We start from the raw sequence: 18,168 nt of genomic DNA on the forward strand, positions 1-18,168 counted from the left end.
AATTTTCTTTTGTTATGTTTAATTTGTGCTATGTTTTTCAGTATCTGTGTAGCACCTCAGGCGTGTTGGCAGGAGGCATGTACGAATGAGCATGATAAAAATAATTATTGTGATTAAAGGCCTGTGAGCAAAAACTTCAATCATAAAATAACTAGATTAAGTCACTCCATAAAAACAAAGGCTTAAAAAGAGTGTGAGAAAGATGCAAGAACTCGAAACTTTTTTTCCCTTCCAGAACATTCCCTCTCTGGAGCACAGGGGTGAAATTTCCCGGGAAATGCTCTGTGCAGCAGGGCAGCAGTGCTTAGGGGCACAGCTTGCCAGCATTTGCCTTCAGGCTCTGTTCTGGACAAGGCACTGGGCTGCTGCCAGTGCTCCAACTCCCATTGTTTGTCTTTTCATTTCACTCCTATTGATGGTGCTGCCGGGAAAGCCACAGAGTCTGGAGCCTTTTGAAAAGCTTTCTGAATGTTGGCATATGCCGTTCAAGCACGGTTTAAAATGGATCCTAATTACTCCTCTAATTGAACAAGCAGGCAAGCATCTAAGTGCAAATATTTCCCAGGGACATTTTTCTGAGAAAAATGAGAATGCACAGCTGAAACTCAAGCTTGCATTCCATCTCTCCAGTTTCCATTAAAAATGTGGCATAGATTGGAGATCAATGGCAAACCAAGAGATTTGTGATTCCACACCTCTCCAACTTGACTTTTGAGAGACTTATATCATAACATGTCTTCATTTGTTCTGGTTACTGAAAAGTTCTGTGACTGAGGTAGGTTGAGGCATTAAAATTCAGATGCATGCACAGTTTAGAGAAGGAAATGATTTGGATATAACATTAGCAAAATCTACCATCTGTGCAGGTAATAAAATCTTCATTATTTTTTTCTTTTGCTTTGAAAGAACAAAAATCTAGCAAGAGTAGCAGCCCTCAGGACAGCCCATCAAAATGTACAAGGATTGGTTTAAATCTGATATTTGATATGCAGACTCTCCTCGGCTCGGACTGAGTCACCTTTTGGGTCAGACTGTCTCTTATTAATATAGGTTATTCCACAGAGTAGCTGGATGCTTTCTGCATGCATAAATCCCACTGGCCCCTGACTTACACCTTCCTTGTTGTAGGATGAGGTTTCGTTTTTATTACATGGATAGCACCTGTGACTTATTTTGTCAGGTTACATTTTCTATTTGACTCCTAAGGGATAAACAATACATAACACAGTAATAGAAGATTTTTGCTCAATAGGATACTTAGATTTCTATTACTTTTTCTCTAAAGAAGCTGATTTAATGTCTTATATGAACCGATAATACCATCTAATATAGCAAGATATTAAAAAAGCAAAATAATTATTACTACAGCAAATCAAACAGAAAGGGCCTTAAAACTTCATACATCTCCTAACAGCTCAATCCATCATTTCTAAAGACAAAAACAGGAGGAAGAAGAAAAACTCCATAGAGAATTCTCCTTTGGAAATAATTCTGTGTCTGAACTATTAAGAGGTTGGCCAATGGGGAGATTTTTTCACATTTACAGGCAGATATCTTAATGATATTGTGAAGTGAAGCAGCTGCCTGCAAATCAAACCAAACCCCCTTTAAAATAATGTGCATTTTATATAATTTATCTGTGCTGGTCAGAGTCATTAGTGTAACTGTGGGCCCTATTATAAAAGTCATGCAGGTTCTGTTACAGGGTAATACAGTGACTATTACTGCATAGGTTTCCAAATTGCCAGAAAATCTCTCTGGGACCATTCCTGAAGCCAGAACAAGTAAATTGTATTCACAAAACTAACAATAGTTAGTAGACACTTAATCACGGTAACTTCATTCCTGCGAAACCATGAGATGAAATTGAAAGTCACCGTTCTCTCTTATAAGAAAGAGAAGTTGTACCTGTCTTTTTAATTACTATCATGTCAAACAGGGCATACATAGGCTTCCAACTCTACTAATCTCTTGAAATATTTTGGGAACTGCTTCATTTGTTCATGTAAAAAGAACTCTCTTCTCAACTTGCACAATTCCTCACCAACATTCCCACATGAGCAGTGGTTCTGTCATTTTTGTGCCATGAGTGTTCAGCATTAGATTTTCTCACCCTAACAGCAATTTTCCCATCTTCTGCTCTGGACACTGGAACTTCAGTCAAGGGATGACACAAATCGCTTTCTGCAGTGACAAATCATGAAAACTAAGTTTATTGGTGTGAGGATTTATGCTTGCTTCTTGGTTCTTTTTATCTCGTGCATTTGCACAATTCCCATATATTTATAGTATGTATAGTCAGCTAGTTCAATGGCTGCTATTCTTTAAAGTGAAAGAGAATAATTTTGGTTTTCTAGGTCCTGGAAGAGCTCTTGCAGAACCTCTTGCAGCTTCTTATCATTTCTTTCAATAGTTCCTCATGCTAAGATAGTTTGCATCTGTGTCTTTGATATGGTATCTTTCAGGAATTGCCAGCCCTTTTGTATCCTTTATCCTTTAAAGCAACACCCCAAGAGACTTTCTTCTCTAGTTCTTGATGCTTGTTGAGTCTGGTCTTTTGAAATGTATTATTTTTATGTTGTTAATCTTGTTTGGGTTTTTTTCTGCCTCAGGATATTCAACTCCAACATCTTACACGCACTTTTAATCTGGATACTTTTCTCTTTGACATTTCCATTTAAATCTATCAGATCTAAAATAGCCACTCCCCTCATAAATGTCTCCATGATAGAAAAGCATTCATTCTCACACCAGACACTCTTAACACCTTAACTGATATATAGGATGATATTTCATCTGCTGAAAAAAAGTTGTTCTAATACATTCTAAAATATTTATCGACCGTCTTGCCATGAAGTGGAAATCTGTAAACTTGCCATTTAAAGAAAGGCTTTAAAAATTGAATATCTTTATAAGGAGACTTAGAGACTATTCCTGATGATGTAAAAATAAACCCAAAACAAACCCACAAACCAAACCAAACAAAACAAAACCAAAACAGCAAAAACTTTTTAATCAATGCTGGTTATGGATGTTTTGGGGAGAAAGGAACTTCTTTTCCTTGGGAACTAAGATACAGTTTATTACCATGAGTGCTATCCTCTTGGTTCTTATATTGCAAAATATTTTCTGGAGGAAACTAAAACTTTTCTGGATTAGTACTGTGTTCCTAAGAGAAGGGTTGCATGGTTTCTTTCCATTTCCTGGGCTCATCTGCCTTATTGAACAATATTCTCATTTCTGCACATGTTCCCCCTTTATGATATAATACAGGAGTGTTTCCAGACTCATCTGGAGAAGAGGGAGAGAATGGTGCTGCCTCAGAAAAGCTGTTTTGATACAGCTGACAAAGTTTGTTGCATTACAAGAAATGTAACAGGCATTGAAGTTGTTTGCCTTCTAAACCATTAAAATCAGCCTGAGAGAATGTGCCACTGATTTAATTTAATTGATTTATGAATAGTCATGTCTATCTAGAAAAGAATAGAAAACCATCAGTCAGAATGGGGTGGATGTTAAATACTGTGTTTCTTACATATGGCAATAATGCAATTTCCAAGCTCATAATTCAAGGTATAAAATTAGGCTACTCAATAAACTAATTAATCTCAATATAATGAGCAGCCAGTTGTTTTTGATGTGCTTTTCTGGTGCTTTTTAGTATGAGGTTCAGTATTCAGAGAGACTTGTGTTCAGGGTGAGGAGAAAGAGAGGACAAAGGTCTCTCCCTCTTCTTGGTTCTCTTCCTGTACGTCAGGATGAGATGGGAAGTGCACCATATGCCTTGTGTTCGGTCTGGGTCCTGTGAGAAACAGGCATGTGGGCCTCCAGACTAAAATATGCATGTGTAATGTATGCACTTTAGACATCAATAATAACTGATGAATGCTATATGTGCTTTCAGTATTAATGAAGAGCCCTATATTGTGATTTCCCAGGGGTATGCAGCAATCAAGGTGCCTCTTCAGAGCCCCTCTGTTTTCTTCTCTTCTTTCTGTCAGCAGTGATAGCTTCTGCTTTGCTCCCTGTGCTAAGAGGAGGGTGTGAAGCTCTTTTCCAGCATCACGTTGTATCTTTGACAGATCTGAATTCATCCAGCCCCTCTACCCCAGCTATGAGACTGCAGACATGCAGGACTCCTGATAAATCAAAACTCAATTGTGTAGGACCTTACTCCACACTGGAATTTCATGGGCTTTAATGATATCCTAACAGTCATTGTATAAAGTACCACTAACCCCCAGTAAAGGCTTTCTAAGCCAGCACCAAGAAGCCAAGCTTATCTCTTGCCCACTCCATTTAATTAAAAAGCTGCTCTTTGTCATCCGAGTGCGAGACAGAACGGCAGCATTATCAGTACTTAGAACAGCAGTGGAAAAGGAAGAAAGCAATTTCTTCCTTCTCAATCCTAATCATTAATCTTCATTAGGATTTTTAGCTTCTGAATGTGAGCAGTAGAAGACATCAGCCTAGCAAACAATTTAAAGTTCATCTGCATATATAATAGGTAGTTTGTTATTTTCATTACAGGTAAAAGCATGTGTCAGTTGCCAGATGTGCTTGATTCAGACAATATGATTTTCATGCCAACTTTATGATATGTTTGATTTAGGTGAAGTGAATAAAACCTCCTGTTGGGACTGAGGTGCTGTTTAACACCAGCTGCAGTTTTTATTTTAATTAATAATTTAAGGAGCAGAATACCTTGCCTTAATTAACATGTTAACCCTTCGAGCTACTCAGAGAAAGGCCACAATGGCAAAGTGGTTTAAAAGTAAAGGAACAAAATGCTCAAAGGAAGTCCAAACAGGAGTATACTTTCCTCCAAACATGCTCTTGAGTTGTTTTCACCTTTTCTTCGCATTTCAATTTCCTTCTCACTGTTGAATGGAATGTGGAGTATGGATAAAGGGTCGAGGATTACCCAGATTTTTTTAGCAGAACTGATTATTCTGGCTTTATAGGGTGAACAGCAACTGCTCAAAACTGCTCTGAATCCTTCTCCAGACTTTCAACTGAATCTACCAGTGTTGTACAGATGTGTTGTTGTGCCAAATCTTTCCTTGATTTGTTCTGAAAATCTGCCCAGTCATGTAGCAGTTTAAATGTGGATCTGAGCATACAAATTAAAGCTCCAGACTTGGAAAACCTGGGTCTGTGTCTTAAAAGAGACTCTACTGTGTTAGATACTCTGACTGTCTCTTTGTCAGTCTGATGCTTTTCATTGTTAAATTGCAATTGGGTAATATCTCGAGGTTATTAATTTTTTAAGATATAGAAAAATGGGGTGGTGAAGAGGGTTATGCAATAATAAATGCTCAGCCATGAGAGAAACTTCATCCAGGGATTCCAAACCATGGAGCCCCAGTGGATCCAGCTTTGAGATGAAGATGCTCAGAAAGTAGTTTCCATTGCTACCACTATAAATGAAATAGTTTATTATGGTATTTTATGGTTTTGAAAACATTTCAAGCAAAACAATCATAACTTCTTCTGTAAGGACCATCATGGTTTCTTTACAATGAAATTCAGAAATTCAGAATTCAGAAAACAATGGGACATCCAGAAAGAAAAAAATAAATTACAAATAAGTTAATGAAAAAAAATCAGCAATCTAAGTGACTCACACTTTTATTGCCTGGGGGAGCAATTTATTTGGAGAGGAGAAGGGCTGGAAGTATAGTTAGAAACACTGGACAGGAAATCAGGAGATGTTTAGCCTATTTCTAGCTGTTTAACAGATTTCTTTATGTGCAGTGCTGGAGCAGAGCCCGTGTCAGCTCTAGGCAAAATGAACTTTTAGGATCCAGTGACAAGTCAAGTCACACTCACACAGATCACTGCAGATGATTGGAGTTGCTGAGGTGGTCCTGAGGGCATAATTTAGAAATAGCAGTGGATAGGAATACCCAGAGGTTTAATTTTGTTTACAGAAGAACCTGTTTTACTGATTATGATGAGAATCCAGTTTGATTTTTGGATCCAAATTTGAGTCTCACAGCCGGAAATAATGTTAAGTCCTTTTTTGAAAATGGACATGTTTCCTAAATAAACTGCTGGAAGACACTGAGAACTTCTATGAGCAATGGGACACAGCCTACTTGTATGGTGTTTTGTCCTACATCCTCCACACTTTGACTTCATCAAAAGTGCTGCAGATTGTTCCAAGATGCTTAAAAAGTGGAATTTCAAGTGCTGGTAATTGACTAATTTTGCTGCATCTCAGACTCTTAGTACACACACAAAGCCTCCAAATATTTTGCCAATACAATATGTGTAAATAGTGATTAATTGCTACTAAAATCATAAACATGACAGTGTATCATTTATTAGTGGCTTGACTGTCTTTGCATTTCAGTGGGTTTACATTCTGTTTGTTCCCTTCTTTTAAAACTCAATCATGCGGTAGCTCTGCGGGAGCAGAGCCCCAGTGAAAACACTCAGTCTGCAGGGAAGCCAGTGCTGTGTCAGGAGTTAAGAAAACAGTTTAGTTTAGTTTGCTTGTCTTTCCCTTTACATGTAGGAACAGAGGCTACTGGAAGTTGTTTGAAAGAAATGAAATCAGTTTGGAGGCTGTACGAGTTCAGTGCTTCTAGTGCTTTGTGTATGTATTATTTGGCTATTTTGTATTTCATTTTTCTTACTTGTTTGTATTTTTGTCTCCAATCCTGGGAACCTTGAGCATGTGCTTTTGTGTGCATGACTGGTTTCATTGATCTCAGCAGTACTGCTCTATGTATTGAGTCTGCTAGGTAGCCTACCAAAGGAGTTTCTTTGGGGGCAGTAGAAGAGAGAGGGTCCTGATGCTGCACTGGTGGGTGACAGAACTGTTGCCATCACACATGGCATGCAGGATGTGCAGCAAACCCCTTCCTCCTGGGGCAAAAACAAAGCTGGTTTTAGTGTCTTCTCCCTAGAACTGAATGTTACATTTTACTTTTGGTTGCACCTATTTTAGGGCAGCGAGTCCCAGTCCAGTCAGAGACTCAGAGATGCCACCACACTGGCAGCAGTGACCATTATAATCATGAAAAAAGCTGCTGCAGTGCCATTACCTGCTGAGGAGTTCAATCACTATTTGTTTTAACTATAGGAAGAGTAGGTGGTTGACATGGCAACATGTTCTGTGACACATGTCAATTGATTGGTTTTGCCACTGGAGGAAAGTCCCTGCTTCTCTGAAATCCTGTGTATCAGCTGTTCCTGCCCCACTGGTGAGGACAAGAGCGACAAATCTCTGTCTGTCTGTGCTGTTTGTCTCCTGCTATCAATTGGAAAGGTTCAGTCCTGGTGTGAAGGGCTGCAACTCCACTGATTCAGTGTAGTTTAATCTGTCAATACCTAGGGCTTCTCTTGTAGAAACTCCCATGAGGTTTCTTTTGTTAAGGCTTTTGTTTAAAGTGGATAGTATTTTTCATGGAGACCAGATAAAATGACTTTTATGTGAATTAGTGAAGAACTTGACCCAGAAAAGTGTATCCAAAGCATGCAAGTACTGCTGCTGATCTCTACTGGAATAGCTCTGTTGCTAAAGTTAAAATTTTCCTTAGAGTATTTGGTGAAGAAACCTGTTGCTCTGCACATCACTGCACTGGGACAGAATTATGAGCATTTAAAGTGACTTGCAGTGAAATGGAACAAAGCAGAATTTGATCACGTCATTATAGAGAAGTTGACAATTTAAGGATTGATTTAAGAGCTCAGTTTAATTATTCATAATTTCAAAGAAAATCTGAGATGCCCAAATTAAAATCAAGGACCAGTTCTTCTGAAGTCTAAGGTTATAAGAAGTGGAGATAAACTTGTTTTCTTTTTAATTCTCTGTACCAAGGGTACTGCCATTCTAAGAATACCTTGAACAGTTTTACTGGTCCCACTAAGAATAATCTTTAAAATATCCCATCTTTTACTTTTTGTATGTCCAGTTTAACACACACTAATAACATTCTTATATGTACCTGGAACAAACATTGAAAAGCTACCAAAATACATCATACTACTTTTTTTTTTTTTTATAAGTATATTTACTTTTTAGACTTGTAGGTGCTAAAGACAGGTCAATTCTAATGTTACCTCATTGTTCAGGCAATATATCTTGCTTTCTTGTACAGCTGAAGGCTCATGAAATATCAGTTGCACTAATGTTTAAAGACACTCACTGCTATACTCTTCCATTTTTAAGTGGGCTTGTGCTTTCTTAACTTGCATTTAGCAACACAGTGAAACTCTTCATCCAAGTCTGAGCCAATGAGAGACTATCATCCCCTAGTGGTACTTTATATCCATAACAGAGGGAATTTATTTCTTTTTCCAGCTCTTCAACCAGTTAAACTGCTCGTCTTGGGTAGACCAGCTCTAGAGAATGTCCTTTTGTGAAAGTTTAAACTCAGTTTTGGATGACTGAAGACAAGCTTTACCTTACCCACTCAAATTTTACTTAAAACTGGAGCTCCAAAGATTGTTCATTTGTAAAAAATGGAATGAGGCTCAAATCCTTTGCCTTGCAGATTCATAAATGGATATAAAAATTAATCAGGACTCAGATCAGGGCTGAGGTTCTGAATGCTAAGATCTGCTCATGTAGACATGTCTGTACCACTTCAACCTTGATTCAGCTTTGCAGACTCTTTTGTCTTGGGGGACATCTACAAATGAGATTCTGATCTGGCAATGCTTGCTTGGCTTCCAAGTTCATCTCTCAGTGGGTGGATTGATGTGGTCAACAACAACTAACACCATTTGCTTATTTGTCCTCATTGTCATAGAAAATTCTTCCTTGGAGGGAGGAATTCTCAGCAATTTTAGGTCTCAAAATTCTGCACTTTTCTGCAGTTCACATTAGGCAGAATTCTGTTTCAATTCATCGCTTTCCACTGGGTATAACTTTATCCAATAAATCTCCTTTCAGATAGGATTTTATGTTCTAGGTTTCAGCTCATAGGTGTTTCTTAGGCTTACAGTGGTGGTATAAGCTTTTCACATCAGTTCAGATACTTCTATTTTTACTTTGAAGTTTACTGGGTTTGCCATTTTCCCAGTGTATAAAACACATATTTCCCTTTTACATAATTGTGTGGAGAAAACAGCTCTTGTTAGGAACTGAACTTATATTTAATTCTGAAGATGTAATAAATTACTAACTTTTGGAGGAAGAAAGTTTAAAGGAAAATAAATTAGCCTCAAGGCATTTAAAGATAGAAATTTAGGACTTGCACTATACATTTTATGTATGCATTTTTAAGACTTCATTTAGGCAGAGCAGCTTAAAAAGTCTCATCATCTTTGAGACACTTTATCGTGATGGCAGCCATCATCTAGAATATTTTGCTGCATTGAGCAAAAGTCTCAGGGTCACTACAAAAAAAATAAAAAATTCACTCTTTTTTTTTTTTTTTTGAAGTAACAGGAACATGTTTTTCTTTTGAAAAATACTTTGATCACATCTGATGATCCAGGTGCCTCCAGCTGAGTTAATTGATCAGCAGTTACCTCAAAGCACCTGGTGTCAAGTTTAGTCTGTCACTTATTATTCATCCAGAAGTCTTGGGCATATAGCAGCAAAAGAGTAAAATAAACCCATACTGGCAGCATATTTTTAGTCTGTATATCTACAGCTACACAAGGCTTTTACAAGTAAGAAAACATCTCCAAAAAGTGTATCTTAATCAGTATTTTTATTGTGGCAATTACTTCCAGTGGCCTAATTATAAATGCTAATACCACTACTGCTTGTCTGTGTCCTCTGCAACATTTGTTTTATGTCAATAAGTTTCAACAAACAAGAAGAGAACCCAGTCTTCAGTTGACTCTGCATGAAGTAATTGCAATTCCACTGAGAATATGTATCAGTTGTTGTGTTCATGTAGCAGGCATAAATATGGGCATTAAATATTTTGTCTGGTAATACAGGTTTAAAAGACATTTTTCCTTAGATTGACTTCAGATACATTTACTTAAATCAATTGGTTTACATGTACTTGTCAATTATAACAATCACACCGTGGATGTATTTATTTACAAATTGCAGTTTTGCTCCTGTAAGTTGGGGACATTGGCTTTTTCTGGTTTACTGGCTTTAATCACACTTACAAAGAGCCTTCAATGGCTTGTGAGATCCAATAACTGAGGTGGTAAGGTTAATGGGGCATCTTGTGCTGCACATTTTTGTTGCAAATTATTTTGAATATTAAATGCATGAAATCTTTGTCATAGGAAAGTGAGAAAAGGACTTGAGTAGGTAAAGGAGATGGGTCCAGATAACAGCTGGTTGCACAAATAAAGCTTAAGAACAATGACAGCAGCTGCCTTTAGACATTGACACAACTGTAAGTTACAGACAGTATCTGGCATGTGAGTGATTTTTGTCTGGCAAAAGCAAATTTGAGGGAATTAAAATAACGGTTTTGATTAGCACTCTTGTGATTATCTTGCTTCACCCTGTAAAAAGTAGGAGATAATTCATTTCCATCCAGTATTGTTTATGAATTTGCCCACCATGCCCAAATCTTCTGACTGCTTCTCTAGCCATGGAGGTGCTGAGCATCTCCTCCAATTCCAGTGCAGAAATACAGCAGAGGTGTTTGTTTTTTTTTATACAGAGTTAGAAGTGCGGCTGAGACCGCTCCCTGTCGGGATAATTTCTGAGATAGGTTTTTGGCTAAGTGGTTCAAATCATCAAACAGTTAAGAAATCCTTAGAACACACAATATTCCACATTTTCCCACAACACAGGGAAACACAACTCCAAGGAAATGCTGCCAGCTAAAGGGCTTACCTCACTCCCACACCCAGGCCAATGCTGTGCTTCCCTCCCTTCCACCTGTATGCTTGTCTGTTTATTGCAAGCACTTGATTTAAACCCCAGATTTGTTCTCTCTGCCCTGTGATGCTTAGAGAATTGAACAAACTGTGCTGCTCGTAAAGCAACATGTACTGTGCTTTTGTGCAGTACTGATTGTCAATAAAATGTAATTTAGCTAAAATAAAAATACTGATTGCCAATAAAGTGCAATTTAGCTAAAACAAAGTGCACATTTCTTAGTAAAAGCTTCCATGGCAATAAAAGAAAACAGAAAATACTGATAATATTAAAATTGCAAGTTTAATTCTTTTTTTAACTATCCAAACCCTCATGTTAAAACTTTCAAACAGAATAGTGGTATCAGCAGTAGGCATTTGTATAGCTGTTACCAGCTGAAACCTATGTTAAAGTATATTAGTTATTTCTGTTATATTTCTGCACCTGTCCTTCTACCAAACATGCTTTCCTACTCACCCCAAAATCTCTACACTGAACCTGGTGGGAAAGGATTGCCACAGAAGAACTTCCTGTGTATATTGAGTGGCTTTCTTTGCCCTATAGGCAGAAATATCTTGTAACAGCTAGATCATCCATTCCTGGGCTTTAAGCAATTTCTTGGGATATGATGAAACTTACTTTAGAAAATAAAGACAGAACTAAATGCAGCATGTAATCATGTAGATCAAGACTGGAGGAAAAATGGTTCCATAGAATGTACAGGAAACATTTAGGGGAGCAGAATAGACCTTTCAGGATTGTTAAAGAAAGAAATAAAATCTGGACAAATTCTCCTACTCTTCATTAGCATTTTGAATTTCCAGTAGCATCCAGAATGTTTGTTTAGTACTTTATCTATTGTCATATACAGAGCTAGGGAAAAACAGGAAGTTTGGGGTTTGGTGGAACTCCTAGAGTTAGCCCAAATCCACAAGTGTGCAATGTATATAGACAGAAACTGTTCACATAGTCTTACTTAAAGCTGCTTAACAGCTTAAAATGATAAAAAGTCCTTAACACAATTTAAGAACTTAAACCACTTAAACTATTTGAAGCAGCTTGTGAGTTTGAAGAGTTTGGGGTGGGGGGCGTGCTGAGAGGCAGCCCTTGGAGCTGCAGCCTGGGGACAAGGCTGCCACACCAGGAGTCCCAGAGAAGGGCACCTCTTGCAGCTAAGCTTGGGAGGCCTGGGGGTGATGTGAGGGAGAAGAGGGAAGAGCTTTCTACATATTTTTATGTGGCATTGTGCATATGCCCAGATTGCTTTGCTTTAAATAGCGTAGCAGGGAATCTTCCAGGCATGTGAGGTGTCAAGAGTGGCATCTCCCCAGTGAAACAGGGAAGAGGGTGGCAGAAAAATATTGTCTATGACAAGTCTTACACTGTGTAAAACAGCTTTGGCTCATGGGCCAAGGGAAGGCTCCTCAGGAGCATTGTGAAGAAATCTACACAAGCTGCAAGCCAAAATGCTCTGCTTTTTTGGCTTCAGGAGCTGAAGGTGTGGGGGAGGTGACAAGAGTGGGCCTTTTAGATCTATTGATCGGGAAGGTTTTGTTTCTGAAAGATTGTTTTTGGGAAAAAGAAATGGGGTGAGGCAGGGAGGGTTTCTTTAGTTTAACTGATGTCAAGCAATGTTAGTTGGTTATATCAGAAACATGTTAATATATGAAGCCACACGTTTATAAAGTATTTTTAAAAAAATAAGCCAGTATTCATGGGATTCAGTTTGGTTCCTGCTGCTGTGTGTGGCCATCAGTGGTCGAATGTGTGTTGAGAAGGCACAGGAATGGGAATGAACATCTGAGAGGGAAAACAGCCAGGATGCTGCTTTTGATGGCAGTGATGTCACCTTAAATGTTTTGAAGCTTGGGCTGGTTTTCATTGATGCAGGCACTGATTTACACCTTTCAGTGCAGAAAAGGCTGTAAAACAGGAGTGAATTACATTTTGTACAATTTGAAAATAAATTGTGCATTCACAGTCACTCAGGGTGAGACCCATTTACACTTCCAGAGTGGTATATGATGAGTAAATGAAAGTTAGGCCCCTGTGTGAATGAAAAATGCCTGTTTTACCAGAGGCTGTGAAAAGACAGAGCAGGAGAGACTTAGTGGAAATTTGAAGCAAGATTTTATTTGTTTGTTTAAAACAGTAATACTGATTTGGAGTCAGATGGAGCATTGATATAACTGCAAACTAATTCCACTGAATTCTGCGAGGTATTTCTGGTGAAGTTGATGGGGCTGGAAGTTTATATTTATAATCCAAGATTTTCTTGTGTTCAGGTAAGTGTTTATCACTGGGGTGAAACAGAGCTTGGATGTAGTTAAAATCATATGGTCTCAGTACAATTAAATGAATACTTGGCTTTCCTTTAGATGAAGAATGAAATATGGAAATGTTACTTGGTGAGGGTAAGTGCTTTCTGACGAATGGCAGACATAAAAAGAAACCATTTAATTAATGAAATCTTGCTAATGTACTACATAATACTAATTTCTCAATATTGCTTTAATTTCAGAACATTTCAGGATCTGTCCAAACAAATGGATATATCTTATGGTACAGTCAGGGACTCAGCAGTGTATGAATACTTTAAAGCAAAAGGGACCAACCCTTTGGAGCAGGATAACACATTTGCTGAACTGTGGAGGACTATCAGTAAGAATAATGGGGCAGATAATTGTGTATCAAACCCTTCTGAAGGCATCAGGAAGGTAAGACTGGACCACAGGGGTTTTAATTTCATTTCTGTATTAATGTTGTTTTGGTGTAGTTAATGTTTAATCACAGGAAAGAAATTACAGTCATTTTACCCCCCCACCCCCAAATTCCTATATAAAGTTCCTTTTAATACCTCAATGGCATATTTTGGTGTCACTGTTCTCAATTTAAGTACTTTAGCTCTGCCTAAGTCTTCAGTATGTAAGTCCTTTGGATCTGGCCATAAGGTTCCTCAGTTTTGTGGGAGCTTTGATAATGCCTTTTTGGATGTAATTCTTTACATTATCCAGCACTGACTCTTGTCCTTTGCTCATTTGATTTTCTTTTCTTTTTTCTGAGTTCAGGACTGGAAACATGAGTAAGAATTAAGGGATCCACAGAATGCATACCCATTTCTCTTAAAACAGAAATTTAATGCAAGATTTTTCTCTGTTTATTCCAGAAAATTTGAAAAATGCATTCACATGACACTGTGTTTTACCAAAATGTTATTTCTCTCAGATAAAACCACACTTTTTTTTTGGAACAGAGAATTAATGTGGATTCAAGGACTGATGAATATCAGCGTAGGATGCTGCATCTTTGTTCTGAGTCCTGTGATAAAGAGTATTGGCCATTTGAAATACTCACTTTCTCTCTCTCTCTCTGCTCCCCCTCTTGAATCTCAACAAAACCAGGCAGTACCTTACATCAAACACATGTCCAGGAGTACATTATGCAGAAGGGATGCAGACATGCTGAAAGCCTTGATGTGCTGCTGCTTTAGTGAAAAGTGTCCTCTTCATCTGTCAATTGATTTTTTTCCTAAAACAAGTTAACAGCTTTTATTACCATAGTGAATGTCTGATCAGAGATACTCTTGTCAGTGAAACAGTAATTTACTAGTTCTTTATGCTTTTATAAATGGGACATAATAAAATGGTTTTGGCTTGAATTTCCTTTTTTCTGTTTTAAATTTTTGGAAAACTTTTCTGAACAGTCAGAGGGGCATTATCCAAAATCTACTGCTTTACAGTGCCATGAAGAGGGTGAACACAAGTAATGCATGCCATCCCATTTCCCAGTTCAAATTTCTTTAGCAAAAGATTCCCAACTCTTTGCTCAATTTTTGGACAAAATCTTTATGTGGACATTTTTATGTCTTAGCCTACAATATTCAGTCAAAACTTTGGATTGACCCTGCCCATCTCTCAGATGAGCTTCCCCAAAGCCCTCTGCCCTCAGCTCCAAAATTCTCTCTTCCTTGAGGAAATGATAGAGCTCTGGCAATAGCATTCTGCAGTGGTTGTTTCTGGGTTCTGTTTTCCCTTAATCTGCTTGGCACTTTATGAAAATGAGGCCTCTTTTGAGATATTTTGGTAGCATTTGGAGAAGAAATAGAGACATTAAACACTTTCCTATGTACCCTAGCATTTTAGCCAATAATGTAACAGTTTACCTTAGAAAAATATACAGTATTTTACTCTTCTTTTTTTCTAACATTCTTATGGCAGTGGATGCTCTTTATCCATGAAATTGTAAATACTCTTATTCTGTAAGCCTAGTGCATGCTGCCATTTATGATAGCTACATTTGCTAAGCCAGAAATGGAACTGTAGATTGGCAGGCAGTTGAGAATACCAATTATATTGTCTGTATGGCGCTGGCAGCTCCATCCTGTCTATGTGATAATAACTTTTTATACTAAGTTTGATTTCAGTGTTGTAGGGTGATTTTTATATAACTAGATCAGCTCATTCAATTAATGTCAACAACAACTAAATTTTACTTCAGTCCCCAAAGATGACCGAGGCCGCTATTTGATTAGACACCTACATAAATTGGCATTAATATTTTATAACATTGTCAACTAAACTATTGTGTTTACAGTTAAAGTGTCGCTCTTCCTAGCTCATTGAACTCTCTGAATAAACAGACAAGTTTTCTATGTCAAGTATTATGGCTAGAAATTCTGGGTTTATTTCTAAAGAATTGATGTCAGCCAAGGAAATGAGAGTTTCCATCCATAAACACGTACTGCTGCATGAAAGAGATGTAAATGTGCCTTACAAATGTATTTTGTAGGAAATGGGAGCTCTAAATCTCTCTAGCATAAAAAGATTCATAAAACATTTTTCTGAATGAGGACTTGCCTGACACAATGCAAAAAAAAGAGAAAGCTCACTACTATTCTTTCTTCCCTCTTTCTCCTTTCCATTTTCTTCAGACAGTACCACAGTTCAGCTGCAGTTACAAATAAAGCAATGCCACTTCAGTGTAAAACAGAGTGCTGGTTATTTATGCCACAGACAGAAATTTCAGGTGTTTGTCCCTATTCCATTTATCTTTCTCCATTTTATGGAGATTTTCCTACTCCCTTTGACAGTCTGAAAGCAAAGGGATGGCAGTGAAAGAAAGTCATGTGAGCTTTGGTGGCGTTGGTTGCCCTGGCAGAGACGTCCCTTCAGACACAGCAAGGTCCCTGCAGCCACAGTGACCATCTCCCTCCCATGGGCAAGGCACAGCTTTTGTAGCACTGGGAGAGCCATGGAGAAGGCAGAAATGCACTGCAGTGTCACATAAGTGACAGGAGGACTCTTGAGAGCCACGGGTTGGGGGAAAGGTTGCTTTTGCTGTATTCTCAAGATAGCTGAAAGTGGTCATTGAAGATGGAAAACCTCCTCCTCTTCATCAGTACCTCTGCACAGCACAGGAGCTGAAACCCCACAAAACTACCCATCCATACAAAATGCTGATTTCCACTTTGAGCTGTCTGGGACTATCACAGATGAGGATTGGCCAATGCTGTCAAAGGAAAGTTTCTACAGCCAGGATTTCAGTGAACTGTTTCCTTTATGTCCACTGGCAATTAGGATAATTATTGCTTGCAGCAACAGAGGTCATAACGTGTGTTTTTTATTTCCTTTGGTAGCACCCATTTTTGCTTTGAAAGAGTGAAGTAATATGATCCCCATGTGATCCTGCATTTGCTATATATACAGATAGGAGAATTAAACTCATTATTGCATTTTATAATGCCCTGCTTTGGTTGAGATTATTTGTTCCCCTGTCCAATCAATTTGGTGCCAAAATTTCTCAGAATTGTTTCTTTTCTTCCTGTGTATCACTTTTGATCAAAAGTGATCAAAACCAAGTAGAGCACAAAATGATAATGCATCATTGATTTAGGCAATGGCACAGTAAGAATTTCTTCCTTCTCTTTTTTGTTTTCTTAATGATCACTGAACATTAAATCAGAGCTATCTTCTCTCTTCATTCTAATTTTCAGAAGTAATTTAAAAGTTCATTCAATACGATGTTTTAAAAACTACTTTGTCCACAATGAATTTTATATGGTGAATTGTGATTGCTCTCATAGAGCTTCATAAATTTCTCCATTTCTTGACCCATCAGCCTTTGACAGAAAAGTAAATGCTTCCTTAAACCTGAATCTATTGCAACCTGTAGTGGTTCCTTGATTATTTTAATATTTGAAACATTTCAACAAGATTAAATGGCTTGCTTTTCTTTTTATTTGAACTGTGTTGCTTCTTTTAAAGCGCTTTTATATCGATAATAAATGTTATCCAGCCATGCTTTTGAACTACTCCACTAAGGCCAATGTAAAGGTCATTTTTTGGTATTTCTGTGGTACCAGCCCTATAATGGGATCAGCTACACTGTCTCTCTGTTCTGGCAGTAAATTAATGATGGATTTTGCATTATTCTGGCACTTCTGACTTAAGTATGATAGCTTCTTCATAAGTTTCTGATAAATCACAGATATATCAGTGATTAATCTGGAATCAATCTTTTTCATGTTATTATTATTTCTTATCGTGCTTTCTTTGAAACATTGTTTAACCACCAGTAAGCCAGGACCCTCTGAAGAGTATTCCTCTATCTCCATCCACCCTGAAGAGTGACATTATGGGGTTGTTTACTGCATTCCTGGAATATTATTTTCTTTGTGGTCCTTGTCTTGTCTAGGAAGCAATCTTCTTTGGCATTTTAATTTTTTTTTAGTATTATGAAGAAGAAATTGTTTTTCAATATAATTGCCCAGGGGGTTCTTTTTTCTTAAATCTCTTAAACCAAAGATAAATCTGGTGTCCTTGAAATAAGCCAAAGTAGTTGTTCTACCTAGGTGGAATAAATGAGTGCTGCTTTGGCTGACTTTCTGATAAAGAGGTTTTTGAAAGTTTAACTAAATTATTTTTGTTTCGTTGAGCAGCATGCCTGTATACTGAGAGTCACAGTAAGGCCATAGCAAAGGAGCAAAATATGAAGTACAATTAGAAGACTGAAGTATAAATTTGAGCTCATTATTCTGTGTTTGTTTCAGTAATTTTTTTATTTAAGCTATATCACCTGTTCTCAGCTGGTGTTTGCCACAGGCCCTTTTGCCAGTTTTCCTACTTTCATGGCCTGGAAGTTAAGGGGCAGATATATGTGCACAGATGGAATCTTTCATTAAAAAAAAAAAAAAGAAGAAAGAAAAAAACAAGTTTAAACTACACTTAAAATTGAGGTTGATTTTTCATTGAACATAAATGTCAATTTGATTTTATTTGGCTTTTACTGCTTGCCTAGTGAAGGAATATAAAAAGTCAGCCTACTTCAAACATACATACATGTATGTGTGCATTTACGTATCTTGTACATGT

General features: G+C 37.7%; 1 protein-coding gene across 12 annotated transcripts in view; it reads left to right on the forward strand.

Annotated features, from left to right (window-relative positions):
• The window catches only part of GRID1 (glutamate ionotropic receptor delta type subunit 1), a 493,727-nt gene that overhangs the window by 453,773 nt on the left and 21,786 nt on the right, over window positions 1–18,168 (forward strand). For all 12 annotated transcript variants that reach the window (XR_015290161.1, XR_015290159.1, XR_015290160.1 and 9 more), the window contains one exon: window positions 13,320–13,515. Coding sequence is in view for 8 of the 12 variants with exons in the window: in XM_086900896.1 (XP_086757022.1) it covers window positions 13,320–13,515 (196 nt within the window). In the remaining 4 variants the exon portion in view is untranslated. The remainder of the gene's footprint in view (window positions 1–13,319; window positions 13,516–18,168) is intronic.

Source organism: Cyanistes caeruleus, chromosome 8, assembly GCF_971803275.1.
Source record: "Cyanistes caeruleus chromosome 8, bCyaCae1.hap1.1, whole genome shotgun sequence".
NCBI lineage: Eukaryota > Metazoa > Chordata > Aves > Passeriformes > Paridae > Cyanistes > Cyanistes caeruleus.